At 39.7% G+C, this 23,210-nt stretch overlaps 1 protein-coding gene across 2 annotated transcripts; it reads left to right on the forward strand.

Annotated features, from left to right (window-relative positions):
• The first annotated feature begins 2,621 nt into the window (after positions 1-2,621).
• On the forward strand, positions 2,622-23,135 carry LOC133506031 (inactive dipeptidyl peptidase 10-like). 2 transcript variants are annotated; one of them, XM_061829744.1, is made up of 27 exons: positions 2,622-2,770; positions 5,124-5,238; positions 6,178-6,273; positions 10,045-10,139; positions 10,236-10,310; positions 10,789-10,841; positions 10,926-11,007; positions 12,419-12,539; positions 13,073-13,227; positions 13,759-13,856; positions 13,928-14,051; positions 14,219-14,257; positions 14,358-14,465; positions 14,538-14,629; positions 15,210-15,257; positions 15,340-15,458; positions 15,588-15,635; positions 16,645-16,746; positions 16,836-16,905; positions 17,318-17,446; positions 17,535-17,600; positions 17,874-17,928; positions 19,556-19,655; positions 19,793-19,851; positions 20,589-20,661; positions 20,784-20,857; positions 20,933-23,135. In XM_061829744.1, exons 1-27 carry the CDS (start codon positions 2,714-2,716, stop codon positions 21,059-21,061), a joined length of 2,382 nt encoding a protein of 793 aa, XP_061685728.1. In that variant the 5' UTR covers positions 2,622-2,713; the 3' UTR covers positions 21,062-23,135. The 2 variants fall into 2 exon arrangements, with proteins under 2 accessions (XP_061685728.1, XP_061685737.1); XM_061829753.1 differs by having other exon boundaries at positions 14,541-14,629.
• Positions 23,136-23,210: the final 75 nt, after the last annotated feature.

Raw genomic sequence — 23,210 nt, forward strand, 5'->3', positions numbered from 1 at the left:
TTTCTGGGCTGTCACTGAGAAACACGGTGTTTCAGGTCCCTCCAAAGATTTTCTTTTGGGTTTAGGTCTGGAGACTGGCTAGGCCACGTCAGATCCTTGATATGCTTCTTATGGAGCCACTCCTTAGTTTTGGATGGGGATGACGGCGACCATATATTGCAAAATTTTGGGGAACAACCTCTTTCCCTCAGTCAGAGCATTGAAGATGGGTCGTGGCTGGGTCTTTCAACATGACAATGCCCCGAAGTACACAGCCAGGAAAGCCAAGGAGTGGCTGCACAAGAAGCATATCAAGGTTCTGACATGGCCTAACAAGTCTCCAGACCTAAACCCAATAGGAACTCTTTGAAGGATGCTGAAACTCCATGTTTCTCAGTGACAGCCCAGAAATCTGTCTGATCTAGAAAAGATCTGTGTGGAGGAGTGGGCCAAAATCCTTCCTGCAGTGTGTGCAAACCTGGTGAACAACTAGAGGAAAAGTTTGGCTTCTGAATTTGCAAACATAGGCTACTGTACCAAATATTAACATTGGTTTTCTCAGGTGTTCAAATACTTATTTGCAGCTGTATCACACAAATAAACCAATAAAAAATGACACGACATGTACATACGATGAAAATGTCAGACCCCTCCATGATTTCCAAGTGGGAGAACTTGCAATATAGCAGGGTGTTCAAATACTTATTTTCTTCACTGTCATTATGAACAGTTCAAAATAACAGTCAGAGCACTTTAAATGTTTGCAGTTGTGTGCTCACTCCCATTTAAAATGAGTTTGCATGTGATTGATTATTTGGCTGTGCACACTTGTGAATCCACATTATCTAAGTTGTTTATTTTTCACTTCCCCCTGCTGAAAAGATTAAAAAACAGTTGCAGGTTGTAGGTCACATAAATGGTGGAAAAAAGTTTTCAAATGATGGCTCTTATACCGTCATCACATTTTTACATCACAAAAACCTGCCATTCAGGCATCATTACATGGTAGACACACACTTCCAAATTCCAAATACAGTACAAAGGTTTTTATTTTGAGCATTTATCAAGAGAAAAGGAAAACTGCTCAATTCCACAAAAGGCGCTGTGTTTTTTTTCCTTTTATTATTTTTTCCCAGTGCTGGATGTAAGTAAAGCTCCACACATCATCTCAAACAGGTTAACAACAATTTCAGTTTTGAAAAGACGAGCATGCACTACACGAATAACATTCATCATTCTATATGCTAGTTTCCTTCTTAGGTTATTTTTAGGCTTTGTGACAGTGTGTGTGCGCGCATGTGCAAGGTCATTTGCAGATGTGTCTGTGTGTCCTGAGGCATTTGTAACACCTGCCATTCGGCATCCAGTCGCTTATAGCTGCAAAGGCTAGGGCTAGGAAAGAGAAAAGTACATTTTCAGTGTACCATGATACCAGCATTGGTAGTCTGTTCTTGAAATGGGTGACTGCGCTAATGAGGAAAATGATTAAATGAACACGCAGAGGGCACTATTATCATTTAAGTGCACCTAGGTTAAAGGACTGTATGAAATTAGGCCTGCATTTTAATATGATTGAGGTAATCACTGGGCTCTGGCTGCCTTGTGGTATTTTTCCCTAAGTGAGGTCTTCAGAAGTCATATTTCACACTAGTTTTCATATCAGAGACTCATCTTTTTCTGTTTTGTTACAAATCCAGTCCTCGAAGCAGTATCCTTTCAGCACCTGGACAGCGCCAAATCAATGTAATGCTATGCTGTACTGTAAGGAGCCCGTTGACAGCTGGGATCGGCTCCAGCACTTCCGCGACCCTTGTGAGGAGAAGCGGCTTACAAAATGGATGGGTGGATAATGAAATAATATTTCACGGAAATAATTAGGTGAACGAGGACAATCTCCTGTGGCACCCCTACTGAGTTCATTAGTTTGGAATCATTAATAAAATCCATCCATTTATGCTCATTAGAGCGCAGGTGAATTGTCGCCTATGCCAACTGATTCATTCGCCTTGAATTATCACATGATGTGATAGTCCGTCCTACAAACCAAAAACGTGACAAAATCACAGCTGGTGTAGCAATAATACACTCAAAACAGAAAAAAACTGAAAATTAAGCTCATTCAACATTAATAGTTTTCATGAATAAGAAAATGAACATGTACATATCAAGAGAAGTAGTTTTATTTCTTTATTTTTATAGACTCAAGGTCCAGGCACACACTGTACAAATAAGAAGCTAAATATGTCTTATTTTGGCTGGAAGGGTACACAGTTGAAATCTCCACATTTATTATAATATTGTATAATATATTAGACACCAACTCAACACAATTAATCAAAGATAAAACTGAACAAGATAATCACATTTTTAAAAACGTTCTTTTAATTGATCATAGAAATATACATTTCAAGAACCGTGTAAAAGAACAAACATGAAAGGAGATTTAAAAGCATTAAGAATTGATTGGAAAAAAAAAACTAAAAAAACTGACCTGGATATTTAGAAATCAGTTGCGGTTTTTGGAGTGACATGTTTCCTTCAAACCTCATGGAATCTGTACATTAAGAATGGAATAGTTCACTCTAAACCTTTATTTTGGTGGCTAATTCCGGAAGTGTTGCTTCCCAGCGTATCAGGTAACTTTATGCAACCGTAAAATCGATTTACAGGCAGGTTTGGCCGTTATTATCGAGAAGATTCGGTGCAGAATTCGGTCTGTGGAAGACTCGGTGCGATGACAGCTTCCAAGGATCCGAGCAAGAAGAAACCAAAGGAGGATCAGCAAGATGAGGTACACAAATACTCTCATCAACTTACAGCAGGGATCCGAGGGCTTGTACTGTGCGCCCTCCTTGATGAGACAATTAATGTACAGAATGTATCTGGCTACGAGCTGACAGGCTACAAGTGACAATGGATCTGTGTGATGTTAAACATGAGTGCAGATCCACTTCTCCCGGGTTGAGTTGGGATGTACCTTTCTGAGCTCCCATCTGGATGATTGCCTCCTGTTGGTGAATGTGAGCGAGCAGGTGCGACAATTGAAAGCATTTAATCTCTTTTGTATGACGTGTTACATAAATGGAGATTAAATCATGAAGATGAGGAGATGGATGCACAAAAGCATCATTATTATTCTCTTCAATACATAAGTTGGGACAGTGACCCATGCACAGTATGTGCATTATCAACTGCGCAAGTAGGCTAAATAATGTAAACTTATTTGTATTGCCTCGAGTGATCTGTGGAAGATGAGCTTTGGGGTTGTGTGGCCATGCAGGCAACATATGGACCACACGGATGACAGCTCTCGGCATGTTGCAGAGACTGTAACGTGACTTTTTAGGGGTGCCAAGAGGACAAATAATATGGCTTCTTTGTGAACCTTTATAATTAAAAACTGCCCAGTGGTTGTGAGTGAGCTCCAGTGCACAGAGGACCACAGATTTTCTCACATTTCTCATATTTGCTCAGTCAGTAAGCATCACACCTAATTTTCATGTTTAATTCAATTATGGATTGTAGCTGAAACAGAGGTGGGGGGGGGGGTGCAGGCGAGCATGGTTGCAGGCATCCATCTGGTGTGTGTGTGTGTGTGTGGGGGGGGGGTGTTGTCCAAACGGGTTAGGGTGGGTAACCCCATCAGCAATTGCTATTCTGGGACGGACCCCTCCCAACACCATGTTGAGGGTTTTTAACACATTCTACAGCACCAATGTATATCAATGCTTGTGGTGAAGGTCGTGCTTTGAGAGCTGAGTCTTGTTTCTTTTGTTTTTTCCTTGGTGGTACATTGAGGACCGCTGCTCTAAATCATCCGTAGTTGCGAATAGGAGTGTGAATGCTTGTTTGTCTCCATGTTCCTTTTAAATGACTGTGGGCCAAATCAGGGTGTACTCCACCACTCACCCGGTCAGACAGGATAGGCTCCAAATCACCCCCGACCCTAATGAGGACAAGCACACAGAAAAATGGCTGGTTGCATATCTTAAATCGGGTCTTGTTATACTTTTTCTAACCGAATGGCTATCTTTCACACACCCGAAGTCACCCCTCGCTTTGCAGTCTTCTTAAGTGAGTGTGAGTAGCGAAGTACGTCTCGGAGGACTTTCGCACTGCGCGCACGCTGAGAATCACATCGTAGAGCTTGAACTTATAGTCAGAGAGCAGTCCACGGCTCAGTGGTGTGCAAGGAACACACTGCTGTCTGAGTCTGCCCCATTAATTAAATGCTCTACTTACCACCTCGTTGGCGGTTTGTGTGATACCGAAGGACACATCTATGCCTGTGATTTATAGCTATGGTTAGGTCTTAGATGCAGTTATAATCAGATTTGGCTCATTTAGACATTTAACAGCAATAAATATACCCTAAGTATCATTCTTTCACTCAGTAATTTGATTACTTTTCCTTAAGTGACCTAAAACAAACAAATAGGTGGTATAAAGATTATCTACAATGAGCCTGTACCAGGGTAAATTTGACCCGAGTCCACTGAAATGGATTTTGGATTCACCAGTATGTCTTGAAAATTATAGTTATGGAGGCAATCATGAAACCGTACATGCCACAAATGTGTGTATTTTAATCGGACATTAGTAATGGTGTTATAGAGCAATCCTGAAACAGTCCACAGAAATGCACACTTTGGAGAGGTTCCACACTGAAAACATGCAGATCTGGGGTTTGAAGGCTCATTGAATCTTGAAATAATAAAATAGTCCAAGTCAAGAACAAAAACATGAATATTGAGATAAATTTTACTCACTCCCCTCAAAGAGTTACAAAAATGCACCCCAAAAATGGCAACAAAGTCCTATTAAATGTTAAATTGCTACTTTTCCACTAAAATAGTCCCATTCAACATGGAAAAAAAACCCATCTTCCTTCAAATGTCTCAGGCTTGGCTTTGCAATTTTGCTAAGCCCTTTCAAGCAATGGCTCTTCATAATCAAATTTACCTGGATTAAATCTTTTTAGTCCGGATTATGCTCTTACATTTTTCACAACTATGCTTAAGTTTCCTATAACAAACCTTAAATTCTAATTTTTTCCCCATTAACTCCATAAAATGTGGCAACGGTTCTCTCACTCAAAAATAATCAAAAATGGTGTCTGTCTGTCTGTCCGTCCATGTCTGCAGGAGTTTGTGGACGTCAGCACCCCGCAGAGGAACTGGAAGGGCATCGCCATCTCTCTGCTGGTGATTGTGGCAGTCTGCTCGCTCATCACCATGTCTGTGGTCATCCTCACACCAGGTGAGATCAACATGCACCATGCTGAGGAACATCATGAATCACAGTGGAAGATAATCTGAAACGGACTTGTTAAAGCCTTGCCATGAAAAGTAAACATTTTATAAAGCTCCCCTGAAATGTTTAGAATTGCCTCTAGATGCCACAAACTAACAGCAAATCACAATTTCATCATAAACACCTTAACTCATTTCAACATCTTGTCTTGGTGCCATGATGTGACCAATGTTTTATTTGCACTTTTATTGCTTTGGCCTGAGCCCAAAAACAGGAAATAGGCGAGTGTCAGCAAATAGCAAAGGGTAGGTTTAAAAAAAAAGAAAACAAATGTTGCAGGTGAATTTTCAAATGCCGTATCAAGGATAAGTGGGGGTTCACCTTAATCCATATTGGAAACTTTCTGGAAATTAAAAAGAATTAGCTTGGAATTGTGGGTAATTTAATGCAAAGCTTTCATATTCAATCTTAAATATAAACAATTTGTTTTCTCATAAGTAGACATTCATGGAAAATATATGGCTCTCTTTGCCCACATTCAAGGGCGTTGCACCACTTTAATCTCTCATTTTCTTTTCAATTCACTCGAGTGGAAACCAATGGGAACGTCACTCAAACTGTAATTTTCTGGTACATATTGGCACATAACCCAATGTAAAATAAAAACAAAAACAAAACAAAACAAACAAACAAGCAATAGCTGATAACTTTAACAAAAACTTGAGTACCATGTACCATTGTATTTGCGTTAAAGCTAGTTATTTTGTCAGGGTTACATTGAACTTTGTTCTCTACTATAAGCTAATTTACAATTTAACAATTCCTGGTTATTGTCAGCAATTCCTGTAAATTCCTATTCATTCCCCACAGAAAATTTTTAACTTTGAAATTTCCCTCAAATGTGAAATTTCCATGTTGGTTCATTTTCTCTCTTTTTTTCTTTAGCTGATCTCCCAGGCAGCAGCAAGTCTGCACTGACTGTAGACGATCTCTACACTTCAGAGTTAACTGTGCACGACCCAGAAGCCACATGGATAAGTGGTGAGCACTCCAGAATATTCTACATGTAAAGTGCCATCAAAAAAATTGTGTCTACTAATGAGGCAAATTTGGATGCCATTATAATGAGCTAGTTTTGCATTTATAGCTACATTTTCCCCATTAATCCTCGATGCTTGTAGCACATGAGTGCAAAGTAGAAGACAATTCTAAAAGCCACATGCATTTCCTCCAACTGCTGCAAATTATGATGTGTAATCAGTTTTTCATGGGATAAAAATGCCATCACCCCACATCAAGAGACAAAAATATGTGCAAAAGAAAGATGAATTGTGTCTGCAGAGAGACATGAAAGATAAAAAAAAAGGGTGTGGGTGAGGTGAGCCCTTTTGATATCTTAGCTGAAGAACGCTAGCCTTTTTGGCCACAAGATTAGGCACACACCCTGAAACCAGTTCAAAGATTATGCATTTATTATGCTACTCAGCTCACAGGAGCAGCTGAAAAGCATTGGCCTCACAGTTCTGAGGACCCGGGTTCAATCCCGGCCCCGCCTCTGTGGAGTTTGCATGTTCTCTCTGTGCCTGCGTGGGTTTTATCCGAACACTCCAGCTTCCTCCTGCATCCCAAAAACATGCAACATGAATTGGACACTCTAAATTGCCCCTAGGTGTGATTGTGAGTGGGGCTGTTTGTCTCTATGTGCCCTGCGATTGGCTGACAACCAGTTCAGGGTGTACCCCGGCTCCTGCCCATTGACAGCTGGGATAGGCACCAGCACTCCCGCGACCTTATGAGTATAAGTGGCTGAGAAAATGGGTGGATGGCATGCCAATAAGGAGTTTGATTGGTCCGATAGATATACTTTTATTCTAATTTTTTTGATTATTTTTTGTGTTCAAAAATTTCAAATCATTCTTAGTGTTATTCGTATTTTGGTGGCACACAGTACTGAGAAGCAGTGATATTAATGTTGAAATGTACAAGTGTCCAATGATGAAAGCTTTGCTTTGTCGTTGGTCTCTGCAGGTGATTGTTATAATTAAGCACATTTGTCATATTTGCTGCTCTTACTTCACACAAGAGAGATTGCAGGCATCTCATTCTGGAATTCACTAATCTCTCCTCGATGCGAGTGCACAGCTTAAGGACAGGTTGACGGCGTTCAAGTCATTTGTTCCAAACAATGTATTGTCTAAAATATTTGTACGTTACATTTCATTCAGTCAAGCTATTGAATATGGCTCTGTAGACTAGTAAATCCTGTACCTTGTTTCTAATGAGGCCTCACATGGTCCCAGTCCTTAACTAGCATCACTACGCATCTGTATATTTACATCACGCAGAATCACGTGTGCATTGAAATCCACTGCACTAATTGAAAGAATGCAATGCCCTCAACATGAAGAATAGAATGAAAGTTGAATTAAAATAGAAGATGCAGCTGTTTTTCATCATCCTTGAAGCCTGTACAAGCTAATTAAAGGTTGAATACCAACAAGGTGGAAAATCTCGGCATCACTAATCATAGCAAAATATTTGAGCAAATCTCATTTCACACTGCACAGAGCCCCTTGTACCTCAGTGGATGGTTGTGTTCCCTGTGATTAGCTGGTGAGCAGTCCCTGGTGTACCGAGCCTCTGACTTAAAGCCAGTTAGATATGCTCCAGCTCACCCGTAACCATAATTAAGACAAGTGGTGTGGAAAATGGACGGCAAATTGGTGGCTTAGAAATAAACGACATCAAAAACATCACTTTGATTTTGTTTGAATCTCAATTGAGCCTCAGGTTAGAGGCTGAAATATGGATGTACAGTCACTGAAAGACTCAAGGGCATATTTAGCTGATCTGGAACACACATTATTGTACAGTATCGACTGACACACGCAGGAAAAAAAAACAAACAGAATGAGTCAAGCCGGAATCTCAATTAACTTTACATTTGGCTGTATGTGATTCATCCAGCATGTGCGGAGTGATATAAAAATGATCACCATCTGGAGTGTTGCATGGACTTGCTCAAGGATACCTCAACAGTATTTCAGAAGTGTACTAGCAACACTATACAACGAGTCCCTAATTTGACAGGTTAAAACAATTGAAAGGGAATCTGGAAACTCAATCAGGCTCACCCTTAAAGATCAACGCCCTCACATCGACTTTTCAGATTCAATCCTTCTGTATTAGAATAGTTTTGAGTCTCTTCAGCGGTATCTCAAAATTTGGAATAAACACTAGTGGCAAAGTTGCATATATAGAGATTTATCCTCTTTCAGAGTCAAGACCCTGTTTCCATGTAGGAAAAATAAACTTTTCTTGAGCTACATATCACCTTTTATACTGTTAATAGAGGGATGGAAATGGCCAATGTTGGCATGAGTAAACGCTGAAAACCCTAACTGTGATTGCTCTGATTTACACTGGTGTCTGTTATATCCAGACATTACCCACATATTTCTTGATAACCTGTTGATAATGGTGGCTGGAGGTCTATATCAACTGCCGTCAGAGAATCTTTTTTAAAAAGGGTACTGATATTAGGAGGCTACAAAATGGTATCAAACACATATGGATATATATTTAAAGATTTGAAAGAAAATCCAATTTGAATCTTTGACACAACAAATATAAAAGCATACACCTACCAACACTTTTACTTGAACGAAAGTATTTATGTTTGATTTTTTGACAGCTTGACAATGACTTAAAATCACATTTCCCGAACATACCCAAACAGGCGGCACGGTGGAACAACTGTAAACCATTGGCCTCACAGTTCTGGGGACCGGGGTTCAATCCCGGCCCCGCCTGTGTGGAGTTTGCATGTTCTCCCTGTCCCTGTGTGGGTTTTCTCCGGGCACTCTGACTTCCTCCCACATCCCCCACCAAAAAACATGCAACATGAATTGGACACTCTAAATTGACGCTAAGTGTGATTGCGAGTGGGGCTGTTTGTCTTCATTTGCCCTACGATTGGCTGGCAACCAGTTCAGGGTGTACCCTGCCTCTTGCTCATAGACAGCTGGGATAGACTCCAGCACTTCTGTGATCCTTGTGAGGATAAATGGCTAACAAAATGGATGGATGGATGGATGGACGGACACTCTAACATATGCCGCTGTTTATGTCTCAGCATATTACAAGGAAATATGGCAATTCAACTACTGGTAATTTGCTTTTGAGCTACTTGCTACATGCAAGATCATCTGGAACGCTAACTCACCAGGATATTCTTCAATTCAGAAGAAAAACTGCAATGAACGTCCACTGCGTATTAGTTTAAAACAGATTTAGCAGCTTGGAGACTCCTTTTCTAATAAAAGTCTTTTCTAATAATTAACATTTTGAAACAAACGGAGTGTGACGACTTGTTAGTGCATTCTCCATTCACCTAGAAATTTAAACTGATGAAGTGTGGGAGATGGGGATAAGCATGGCCTTCAAAAATGGCAAAAAAAAAATCGCATGCTGAGAATAAACAAGGCAACACGCTCAAAGATGCCCTTTGAGCTCTTTTTGTGTTGTCAGCGGCATCACAGATGCCACTTGATCATTGTTGCCATAGGAACCATTCAGTGGCCTGTCTCATTTGCAGGAGTTTTGGTGGCGAAAGCCCCTCTTTAATCTAGGAATTGAAAAGTGGCGGAACAAAAGTTCTCGGCATAATGTATAAAATATTGCAAGGTTTAATGAAACATTTCATGTGCTGTAAAATACATTATGCCATAACACCCACGTGTATTGGAGACAAAAAAAGTACACATGATGTCCAGATATTACACAATATTGTTTTCTTGTTGTCCTTCTCAGATTCTGAAGTAGTCTACAGGAACCGATATAATCATGTTGTGAAATTTGATTTCACTCTCAACGAGACTCAAGTCCTATTGAGCAACGCAACGTTTGTAAGTTGTGTTTCTTTTTGTGTTCTTTTTAAATCTACCTCAAATAAATGTGAACAGGTCTCTTGCATTTGGTAACTGCTTTGTTTCACTCATTAGGCAGCGTTCAAGGTGGCAAAGTACTCACTCTCAGCAGACCTTCAATACGCACTTTTTGCTTATGACGTCAAACAGGTTGGCATTTTGATCTCTCAAGGTGTCTTCATTTGTATTCCGCTTTGTTGTCAGAAGTTCTCACTATGTGCTTCTCCACAAGGTTGTAATAGACTTGATTCAAAGCAGGAGTCTGTTGGAGTATGCATGTTTTTTTTTTTTTAAATAATTTTCTACACACAACCCACACCACACCAGCTATGAAAATATTACACCACCTGCACTCAGCAAATGTGCGCTGATTATCTGTGTTTGTGTTTTGTTTATTTATAGTTTTTTTTCTCTACATTTCACAGTTAAACTCTTTGTTTTTGTGTGTCCTTGTGTTTATTTTTAGTCCCCAAGGCTAAGGTTTTCTTTTCTTCTAACTCTTTAGTGGTCTGATAGTAAAATGCACGTCTAATGATGTCCTGCAAAATGTGGGTCACCTTCATGTGTCTACAACCAGCAGGTCCAAGTCTGTGTTTGCTTTGTATGATGGATTTTCCTCTCTTAACAGACGTACAGATATTCCTACCAGGCTTCTTACATCGTTTACAACCTCTACACCCGGTAGGTTGCATGTAATTGCGGTTCCAGCTAATCATTCATCATGCATTTTGGCAAGTGTGTTGCTTCATTTTGGTGTGGTTTCAGGGAGGTTTGGGAGCTGAACCCTCCAGAGGTTCCCAATGCTGTGCTGCAGTATGCGGCGTGGGGAAAACAAGGACAGCAACTGGTAGGGATGCACCAGTACCACTTTTTCTGAGAGAGAGAGAGCACCAGTACAAGTACTTGCATCTGAGCACTTGCCGATACCAAGTACCAGTACTTAATAATCCCATAACATCTTCAAATTGTGATGAAAATGTTTGATTTTTACAATGGGGCAATTTAATATTTTCAGAATCAAATATGATATCCTATCCATTGATTATTTAAGTAAGTATGGAAGTAAATATGTGCCACCAGGATTTGAATTTGAAATGTAAAGTGATTGCATTTTCAATAGTATTTCAGTGTAACTTTTCATTGTTAACAATTCAACTGGCTACAATTCGCCGTCTAAAATTCACCGTCTGTGCTGGGTTACTTTCGGTCAGAACCGAACACCCAGCCAATCCAGTTACACTTTCTTAGTACAATATGTGATGTCATGTGACTAAGAAAGCGTAACTGTGATTGAATATATATAAATCGAAAAATAAGCAGGGTTGACCTGTCTAATAAGCATTTTCTGCCCCAAAAAGGTAAAAGATAAAATCAATAAAACAACAAAAAGTAAAAATAAGCTGGGGAAAATGTGAAAAAGTATGGACAAAAGTTAAAACAAATGGGAAAAAAATGAATCACTGGGTAGGTGTATCATGAGGTGTCAAACTGCGAGTGTATGCCGTGGGGGTCTACTCTATGCATGTCAGAAGGAGGTATTATTTTTGTCCTTTGGGGGTTACCATCTTCACATTTTACGCTGTATGATCTGTGACTTTGAATATATGTGGCTTTAAAAGGCGGGGTCTGGCTAAGTGAGTGACGCGGGAATCAGCAAATGAGCATGTGGACTTTGCTGTTGTAAACTCAGTGCAGCAGCTGACTGTTCATTGCCCCTAACCGTTATCCAATTTCCACGGTGGGTCCTTGGCTGGTGGTGTGGCTGTGCAACTACTACACTAGTACACTATATGAGTGTGTAGTTTAGATTCATTTTCTTAATGTTTGTTCCAAAACGTAACAGCTGGGTCTGTACATTGACCGACCATCTCCAAATGTTCAAGATTGAGATTTTGACCTGACTTTTTTTGTCATCAAATTGATCAAAATAATGGAATAATCATTGCAGCCCTGTTTTATTTTATTTTTAATTTGAATTCACTCATCAAATATAACACTTTTTTAGGGGAACAGCTCATAATTACAGACATGATATTTTAACATGCCAACGTATGTTTTTCAGAACCCACTGGTTGATAACTCACATATTTCTGACAAAGCATTTCATTTTTTTCCTTCCTTTCTCGGCACATTTCTTTTCCCGGAGCATTCCCAAGATCGTTTCAAAATATTTTCATGTAGAATCATGAATTTCCAAATGAATGTAATTTTCGCCCCCTGTAATGTTGAATGATACTGTGCCTCCTCTTCATCTTCAGATTTATATTTTTGAGAACAACATCTACTACCAGTTGGACGTGAGGAGCAATTCTCTGAGGATCACCTCTTCTGGCATGGAGGGCGTTATCTTTAACGGGCTTGCTGACTGGCTGTATGAAGGTGTGAGTCATCGTTAACTTCTATATGATCAATGATCCGAGCAGCCATGACCCAAAAAGATAGTCTTTCATGCACATATCTGGACATTCCTCCTCGGATCCACGAGGAAGTATTGATAAGTATAGTAAATTAATATGTTCTAATGATACAGTGTATTTAACCCTGATAATCAAACTACTTGGAATTTTGATTCGATCAGATATCAAATATAGGGCCCGCAGGCCTGAAACGCCCCAATATGACAAATGTTTTAGGGAAAGAAACCGGATGTGAAAATTGATGTGTAATTGATGCCCGTTTAAAATGTTTTAACATTGTCTATAGATGCATCAAAACAGTGGCAAAGTACTACTTTTCTCTACTGTAAATTAAGATCTTCTAGTCATTTTAACACAATTCCTCGCCCCTTGAGCTGCCACAAGATGGTGGCAAAGCACTACTTTTGTTTAAATGTAGCTCTTAAACTACTATAGTTCCTTGGCACCAAGATACTGATGACCTGTCCCCTTTGGGGATTCTAATTTGGTCATCAGAAGAGATTCTGCACTCCCACCTGGCCCACTGGTGGTCTCCTGATGGAGAGAAACTGGCTTTCCTCACCATCAACGACACACTGGTGCCCAACATGGCTTTACCCCAGTTCACTGGCAGCACCTACCCTCGCGGACTGCAATATCCGTATCCGATGGTGAGAGCAAAGCACACAATTAATAATAGAGACCTGGGGGGACAATTAGTTTGTCTTTATTTGTGTTTCTCTGAATAAAAACAAATAACTCAAGGAAAGGACACTCCAAAAATGTCTCAAAGATCCACAGTAGTGATTCTTAATGTGTGGTACTACATGGGCTCCCTCTAGTGGTATGCAAAATAATCACTGCCCAACTCCTAATTACAATACACATTTGCTTTTAATATTTTAGAACTCTTTCTAAACATTGTTATCGTAGATTGTAACTGAACTATTATTAATTACATCTTCTATTCAAGCACAATGTTTGATTTTCGAACTTTACATTATGTTACAATGACTTACAAAAATATTAAATGCACATTTTACGAATAAAATAAAGTTTTTCATCAACACCAGATGACGGTATTGTATTTTAATGCTTATCGTGATGGATTTATTTGAATTTTTTTTAGGTACTACATAGTTTAAAAAAAAAAAGTCAGAGGACCACTGATCTCTACATTATTTTTCCAAATGCAAATTCAGGCCGGCCAAATAAACCCTGTGGTCAAGTTGTCTGTGGTCAATCTTGTCGGGATAACGCACACTGTGGAGCTGCAGCCTCCCAATCAGCTCGGGCTAAGGTAAAACAAATAATCCACCCACAAAACACTAAATCCTCAGTCTCATTGCACTCTGGGCTCGTCTTCTGCAGGGATTTCTACATCACCATGGTGAGGTGGATCAGTAACACGCACCTCGCTGTGCGCTGGATGACTCGGGCCCAGAATGCGTCAGTGCTGACAGTGTGCGATGCTGCTGTTGGAGTCTGCTTTGTGGTGCGTGCTTCTCATTCCACTCACATTTCACAGGAATGCTTGCTTCACATCAGCCTCTACTTGAGTCTAGATTTTGAAAACCATACCCTTAGAAAGACCTGGGCACTTATTTCCTGTAAATCATTCTATAATTCAGAGACCCCGTCACTCTCTTTATTTAATTTTAGAGGCTTGAGGAGTCTTCAGATTCATGGATCTCCAGGCAGGTAAGTTTGCCGAGACGCCATTGTCACTGCTGACATTATGTTCCTTTCAAGGCATCAAAAAAGTTTTTTTTTTTTTTTTTTTTTTTTTTTACCCCTGCAGACCCAGGAGCCTCTGTTTTCTCAGGACACAAGTAGGTTTTTTCTTGCTGTTCCTGAGAGACAAGGTGACCAGGGTGGCTTCCACCACATCGCCATGTTTACCAAAAAGGTGACACCAAGATGCATAATTTCCAACAAAAAATAATAAAAAAAGAATAATGTAAATTATGTTGTTTCTTAGCAGGGGGGCAACGAGGATAAGATTGAGCACATAACGTCTGGCGTCTGGGAGGTGACCCAAATTGTGTCTTACAATGAAAACAAGCAGGTCATGTAGGTTTCCTCTGTCTTTGTCCTTGCTCCAAAATGTTTATCTCTAACAGGGGGGTCCAAACAACATTTGCGCCTCACCATAGGATTTAGCAACCCATGGTCCATGCTAAAATTAATAACTGCAACAGTTCACGTCTTTGCCAAAATTGCACTATAGTGTTGAACTTCTAAACGGGGTGGCAAAGGAGGAGAAGAGAAGTAGAAATTCATTCTCATTTCTTGCTTCCTTGATTTCCACCAATCATGTGGCAAGATGCTCCACGGAGTACTGCATTGGCCATGAATACTCAAATGCTGCTGGTTTTTCTGAGCCCTGTTCATCTGGGTTAGAGTTTATACGCAAAGTGTAAAAGTGTCTTGTGGTCTGATGACTCAGTGTATTTATATTTTACATACTCATCTTTAGAGGAATTATTATTTTTTAACGTAATGTTTCCATTCATAACCATCTGATGAGGAAAAAAAAAAGATCCTTCAATTTGTTTCCCCCCTTCTCTCTGTAAGCGGCCCTTAGAAGAAAAAGTTTGGAGACCCCTGATCGTTAAGGTGTAAATGATCTAATATTTTTAATATACTGTAGATACTTCCTGAGCACAGAAGTTTCTGCACAAGAGAGACATTTATACAGGTGCCTATAGACTCACTGCATTCCCCAACTCTGTGGCCTGTGGTTTGTCCAACTTCCAGCGTACACATGTGTTCTTTTTCAGTTTGTCCACCTTTGGTGTATTTCCACGACAATGCCTCACCTGTGGACTGCGAGAAACATGCAAGTTCTTCAATGCTAACATCAGCCCTGACGCGCAACACGCCATCCTGCACTGCAAAGGCAAAACTCTCACTGTGATCTTGACGGTGGCCTCTTCTCATAGAGAGACCATGTTGATCAAGGAATTCCTGTCTAGATAACAAAAACACTTTTACCTTGTCTGCATTTCTCCTCCTGTGACACTCTTAGGTCCAGGAGTTCCATCAGTACTGCTTCTGAGTTTGGATGAGGTGGAATGTAAGTGTTTTGAAAAATCGATTAATCTGATTGGAAAAAAAAATGCATTGCCTTAATTCAAAAACAGTACATGATTTCTAATTGACAGTGCAGAAAATTCACAAACATAAATCGATGGTGATTCGGTTACAGTTACATCAGCAGAATATCAGCAAAAAGGCTTAGCATTGTTGTCTGAATAAAAGCTGTTGTCTTATTTGGATGAAGCAAAGATAATCACTTAAAATTATCATCATAAAAAATACAAGTTGTACTCCGGTGACATGGGGAAGGACTGGTTAACACATCTGGGTCACAGCTCTGAGGATCTGGGTTTGAATATGGCTTTCCTTTGTAGACTTCACATATTCTGCCCATGCTTGTATGGGTTTTCTCTGGTTTCCTTATACTTTTCAAAAATATGCATGGTAGGTTCATTGAAGACTCGAAGCTGACTGTACAGACGTGAACATGAGTATGAATGATTGTTTGTTAATGTGGGCGCTGGTGACCAGTTTAGGATGGCCTGGATAGGCACCAGCACACCTGCAACCCTAGTGAGGAAAGGTGGCGCCGAGAATGAATGAATGGATTATTTCCTGAATTATTGATGTAATAAATACAATTGTTAACATTGACTGGCGGTACAGTGATTCTAATTCCACTTGGCTTCTGAATCGTCTAACCTGCCTGAGGTCCCTTTGTTCCGCTTCTTGTTAGTTTTGACCAGTTTTTGGAAAATCTATTTTGCGGAGGTGCCTATAGTTATCAAATCTCCTGAAGCCCAAGCTAAACAACCCTGCACGAGACTGCTGATGTTTGCTGGTGACTGGAGCTAGCCAGAAGTGCTCAGCAAATGATGACGATTTCTTAGAAAAATAAATAAAATGCAAACTCCACCGATGAAGCCTTAAACAGAGAGGCAAATCCAACAAGTCAGCATTTATTCTACTTTTGAGGGGATAAGCTTTTCCTCTGTAGATTTTTTATTGGTGTTTTTTTTTTTTATCATCAATTTATCATCTTCCAGCAGCCTATTTCATCCTGGAAAATAACCACCCTACGTGGTCAATGCTGTCCACCAAAAGAACAGTTCAGACCCAAATCCACACCATCCATCACGGCAACGTTGGTAGGAATGAGATGTGCATGCAAGTGTTAATCACACACTATGATGATGATGTGAGAGAGCGTTCCATGCCTCTGCTCTCTCACATACAGAGCTGCCTCTGAAGCTCATCCTTCCTCTTGACTTCTCTGAGTCCTTCCTCTATGGCCTTCTGCTCATTGTGTGAGTATTGTTTGCACTCACACTGCAACCTTCACACGCAGGTGCGCCACAATGGCTGCAGGCTGACCATTTCACAAGTTGACACAAAATAACAGGAATGTCTCATTATAGAGCTGGATAATTGCCATCGCAGCCGTTCAGCCATCTGAATATTTTACATTCAAATTCTTTACAACAACGGAAATACGTTAGCTATTTGAGCACAGAATCATCATGAGCGCTGACTGTAATTTTCTTTTAGTTGCAATGCTCACTAATATCTTGGGCAGAGGTTTCCCTATACCAGTAATTCTAGAATGTCATTAAGGGATTCAAGAAACATTTTTTTTCTAATTAAGTCCAATTATTTTTTACTGATCATGATATTTGTTATCTTTTGTCCTCATGTGCTAAAATTGCTTTGTCCCAATAGTGCCACCTCTCCTGGTGATCAGGCAGTCACAGAGGAGTTTCAGTTGGACTGGGACTGGGTCCTAGTGGGGTCAGGGCAGGTGATTGTGGCTCGGCTTGACGGTCGGGGTTCTGGATTCCGAGGTCAAAGGTACATGGATTTGTTTTTTTTTCAGGTTTCAAGGTGTCCATGTAATGTTCTCTTGGATGTGCAACTCACAGTAGCTTTCACATCATAGGATGTTGCAGGACCTCCATCAGAACATTGGGCAAGTGGATGTTGAGGATCAGATAGCAGCTTTGGCGTATGTACATATTCAAGAAAATAAAACATTAAAATGGATAGAATAGGCTCTGAAAAAGACAACAATAATACAATTCCAAGATTTTTTTGTGCCTATTGATGCTAATGGGAAGTCGTTTGTTCTCAAGCAGAATAACAGGGGATGGATGCATTCTGGTTTCCATCCATTTTCCAAGCTGCTTATCCACACAAGGGTCACGGGAGTGCTGGGGCCTATCCCAGCTTTAAAATCATTAAACGATATCATGATGGACTGATGAGTTTTTCCTTCCAGGTACATGGTGAAACTGCCCTTCATCGATCCAACTCGGGTCGGCGTTTTCGGAGAGGTCTGAACACACACATTGTTTCTTCATCTTGACTGTACAATGATGTCCATTATTCTTTGATTACTTCTGTGGCCATGCTCATAACACAAGCACAAGCACTGGTAACTGAAATCATGCCCACCCTTTCAAATACATGAAAATGGCTTAAATATGTTCCAGCAAAGCCCTAAAACACAAAAAATATTTTTTGAAGGTGCTTCTTCAAAAGGAAAATCACGCTCACGATTATTGCACTCTTTAAAAGCACACAGTATAACAATCCGGAAACTGCCTGCACTTGGTGAAATCTGAAGTAGCGCAGATTTTATTTCTTCAAAAATTATTTTCCTATTTTATGAACTTTCCCAGACTCTTATTAATCTTCCCCACACTTCTATGAACCTTTAGCTTAGTACTTCTAAACACTTTGTATTCTCATAAACATGTACAATATGTACATTTAAATCCTTGTAATGTGGCTTCATGACTTTTTATTACAGTTTTAATGTTTAATGCTAGGAAACATTTAATTTATCACAAAATATTGCAATCATAGCACTGAGTCACTATCCCCCAATATGACAAATTTTACGATATGAATATTTAAAAAAAAACACCACCCCAACAAAAAAAAGTGCAGTGGACTGAATTGGCAATAGGTGAAGTGCAACATCTACTTGTGGCTTAACATGCAAACACAGGTAATGCGAGCACGAAACAGACCGTGCATTGCAGTTGAACGTGATTGGCCGCCTATGCACGGACGATGCAAATTTTGAATCGTGAAAAAAAAAGACTGATCGGCGACGCCTAGAAACCGCTGCCAAACCATGCACATTGAATAAAACTTAAATCGGGTTCAGATGGATCATTCGATGTGGACGACCTTTCTTTTGTCATCCTTCTTCTGTGGGGTTAACAACGGTGAAAAAGTATTGGCTCTCTTCTCAATTTCTTATATTTTTGCATAGTGTCACCACTTTAAGGTTATGAGACAAATATAATATTTATTTTATATATATATATATATATATATATATATATATATATATATATATATATGAAGTGCACTTGACATGCAGTTTTTTTTAAATTGCGATTTCATTTTTTAAGAAAACTATTCAAAGTTAGCTGGCCCTGGGATAGGCTGCGATGCCCCACAACCCTGAACAGGCAACCCTGAATTTCTTTGGATCATGGCATTTTGCTGCAGCTTTTTGAGCTCTTTGCATACTTCATTTTATCAGAGTTTTTTTTTTTAAGTGATTTATTGGTTGAACAGGCCTGGAGGTAATTAGGCTTACATGTGTTCAGTGTAAATGAACAGAGTTTTCTAAAAAAAAATTGACAATTCATTAATAATACAGCAAGGGGTCAGGTAGCTTTGTTTTTTTTTTCTTAACTAATAAAACCACCCTTGGATGATCGTTGTCTGATATTTAAATTTGAGGATCTTGAAGTGGTGAAATGATCCAAATAAATGTGATTTTGGGAAGAGCACAAGTACTCTTTCACAGTACTGGGCTTTGATGAATAGATGAAGTAGTAGCCCAACAGAACACTTTCATCTGCGTTGTCTGAGGTACAGGTAAATATTAATGTGAAGAATAATCAGGAAGTAGCGCCAATGTGAACATTTGTCCCGCAGCACTATGGCGGTTACCTGTCTCTTATGCTGCTGAAGTCGACCGAGGGGATGATCCGGTGCGCTGCCGCTCAGGCTCCTGTTGTGGATTGGACCATGTACGGTGAGTACGCCTGAGTCAAATCCTTAATTTACAGGGTCATTGTACAATAGATCAGAGTGCTTCTCGTGTTGATCCTCTTTCATCTGTAAAGAATGTAATACATGGAACAAACTGCTTCTCTCCTTTATTGCTTCCAGCTTCAACATTCTCAGAAAGATACTTTGGATTGCCTTCAACCGAGGAGAACAGATATCAAGTGAGATGCTTCTAGCAGCCAATTTCCATTGTAGTTCATTGCAAAAGGATTTCAGGTCAAGGTTCTTCTATACCTAGTTAATCCAAGAATGGCTTTTTGGACCTTGCTTTGTACACTGTCACAGAAAAGACAGAAAAGACGCATAAGGAGAATACCTAAATACACAATGGCACATCAGGTGAAGGTCACAGATAATTTTCTTGTAAGTGGGTTGTGCTGAAATGGGCCAGAGTGCTCTGATTCTGCGATGGCTGGAGGGGGAAGGTGGGTGGTGGGGCAGGGGGTGGGGGTAGCTCTTAAACTGACGTCTAAAGACTGGCAACAAGGTGAACGGGCAATACTCAGTGGAATGTCAACCCTTTCTGCCAAACCATAGTAAAAATGGGGTCTTGAAACGCTCTGATGGAATCCCAGCTGTGCGATTTGGAAGTTTGCTTCCTTCATCCCTGAGCAATAAATCCCATAAAAAATAGCTGCTAGTCTAGTCCCCAAATATGAGAGATTCATCACTTTGCACTTTGACTTTTAATCAGGTGGCTGCACGTTCCTTTCAGACTCTTTAAGGTTTGAGTCCTATGAACATTTTTGGTGCATTTCCTCTGCACAAGTATCAGGAGGCACCATGTCTTGATAGCACCAGTGGATGAAATCATCTTTTATAATGAAATCAATTTCAGAAATTGCAACAAAGCTTAATATTATACTTTTAATTGATAGTTTGGTTTTCATCTGTGCAGATGTCCAAAGTTCTTCCAGACATGAAAGGCCTGCAGGGAGGAACTCTGTTTCTTGCCCATGGGACGGCCGATGGTATACACACACATTTCTCTTCCCTTTGCAAGGAGTGTCGCAACATGTGTGCGGTTATGTGTCTGCTGAGCTTTCAACCGTCATCCAATGGTCGATGAAAACAGTTGTGCTCTTCTCCTCAGCAAATGTTCACTTTCAGCACTCCGCGGAGCTCATCAAGCACTTGATTGGGATTGGAGCCAACTATACCATGCAGGTATGACAAGTGTCAGAAATCACAACATGACCAAAGAGTTCCAGGAAGATATTTACTTGTGACTTCCTGGGACAGATCTACCCTGACGAGGGCCACTTCCTGTCAAGACAAAGTCAAATTCAGCTCAGGCACTCTTTGATTGGTTATTTTAGAGGTTGTCTGTTGGATGCGTCGTCGTTACTGGACCGGGAAGAGGACGAATGAGGAGGAACCCCACAGAAGAATAGTGTGTGTGTTTTATACCCTTAGCCCAGTATTTGATCAACAAATAACTGAGGATTTTGAACAGGGGTGTCCAAACATTTTCCTCCAAGGGTCAGAAGAAATGAAGGACGCAAGGGTCACTCTGACATCCAACTTTTATTAATTCCATTCATTAAACTCGCTAAAACCAACCCATCCAACAATTACATATATTTTTTATTTTATTTTTGAAAAAGTTGCTACACTGCAGCTTTCTGGTAAACGTGATAAAGCAAAAAGTATAGGATTTTTCTGAATTTTGGGGTGTCCTGTGTCCCACAAGAACACTGCAGTGAGCAGAAGCTGAACTATGTTAAACAACAAAAACAAGCGCAACCTTTACCAAGCCAATTATGAAAGTAGTTAGTTGAGGATCTTTGCTGTAACAGACTGTGACTTAAAACAGGAATTGCCATCAACATTATTTGCCTCAAATGAAATTACAGTGGTGCCTTGACGTTACAATATGTTATGTGACCGGGTTCGTAACTCAAAACACGTGTATCTCAAAACATCTTTACCATTTGAAATAAAAGGAGATGCCATTAATTCGTTCCTGAATCCCAAAGAACCACACCTAACATGTTTTTAAATACAGAAAGTAACACTCTATATTTATCCGAAATAAAACATATAAACAAATAATAAAAAAATGATTAAATAATTGTGAAGAATTAAACTGTGAATCATGACTAATTCTTCACTGTCGTCGTGTGACTCCCTTTGGGTGTGCCTTGGTCTCCTGATACAATGTAATACAGACATTCAGATATGGAGACTGATGAGATGGTTACAACTCAGTAAGATGCATTAATAGAATTTATTTTAGTATTGTCTGTGTTTATTTGTTGCTCATCTTGTCGCTGTCTTTGTTTGATGTTTAGTTTGACGGTAAAAGCTGGGAGTGTCATTCAACAATTGGAAGGTTCTTTGTTTGAAAAAGAGTTGTTCACTATCTGTCAAACTGCTGCTGGTTGTTCGGTGAGTTGTGTTGATTTTACTGCCGACTTTTGTTCAAAATTCAAAGCAAAAAAATCGGCCAAACGGCTTGCGTCTCGACAACCTTGGGTCACTCGTATCGCAAGGCACCACTATAACTTTATTGAATGTTATGAAGAGGAATGTTATAATTTTAGCTTAAAATAGTTTCCGCATCTTTATAATAAAAACAATTTATTGTTAGTATTGGTAGACGTAATTGTGGGTGTCGCACCCTTCCTTTTCTTTCAAAGCTACACTTTTCATATGGCCCACATACACTTACTTTTTGTAATAAATATAATTGTGTCCAATGTAAAAAATGATTGGTAATACAGTACTGGTTTATGCCACCAGACACACACAAAAAATAAAGGCCAGCAGGCCAGAAATTGCCCTTGGGCCATAGTTTGGTCACCCCTGATTTAGAAGCAAAATGATGCTATGATGATCATCTTCCGGGATTGATATCACCATATCCTGTTTTTAAAACCTTAAAGTAATATTTAAAAATACCGTATGTGCATAGAGTTGGATAAAAAGTGGTTAGTGATCTTGGCACGTGAAGCCACCAACACTGTGTTGCAGTCCAGTCTTTGTCGACTGTTTGCTTTAATGCGGTGGGTTGAGTTTTCAGACCGGGTTTTTTGTGATTTTAAAGAGACTCAATCACTCATTGTTGGGCATTGTGAACGTGGAGCTATTTAACTGGAGAGTTACAGCATTAATGTTTGTATGGTCATATTGCTGACTCCCCTTTAACCTAACATTGCATCCGTAATAAGAGCTTACCTTTTTAATATGTCACATTTATTGACAAGGGGCCTAGCCCTTAATACACTCTATTCTAAAATAATACTTAGAGAAAAATGTACAGTTCTATTGGTCATTGCCAAAGGATGCAGACAGGCAACAATAATTTATTAGGAATCACAACCTGTCTCACTTAGCAAGAGAGCTGATGAGCTAGAAATATGAACTTTATTTGTGTTGTGGAAACGATATTTTATGTTAATACAGTACAGTATATAATTTAGTGCATGAAAAGTAAAAATGTCTCTACTGGTATTACCCTGTTGTAAATAAATTACTGTAAAAATAATTTCTGTTGAATGCACTGCTTGGAAACTCA

Source organism: Syngnathoides biaculeatus, chromosome 2 (assembly GCF_019802595.1).
Source record: "Syngnathoides biaculeatus isolate LvHL_M chromosome 2, ASM1980259v1, whole genome shotgun sequence".
Lineage (NCBI taxonomy): Eukaryota > Metazoa > Chordata > Actinopteri > Syngnathiformes > Syngnathidae > Syngnathoides > Syngnathoides biaculeatus.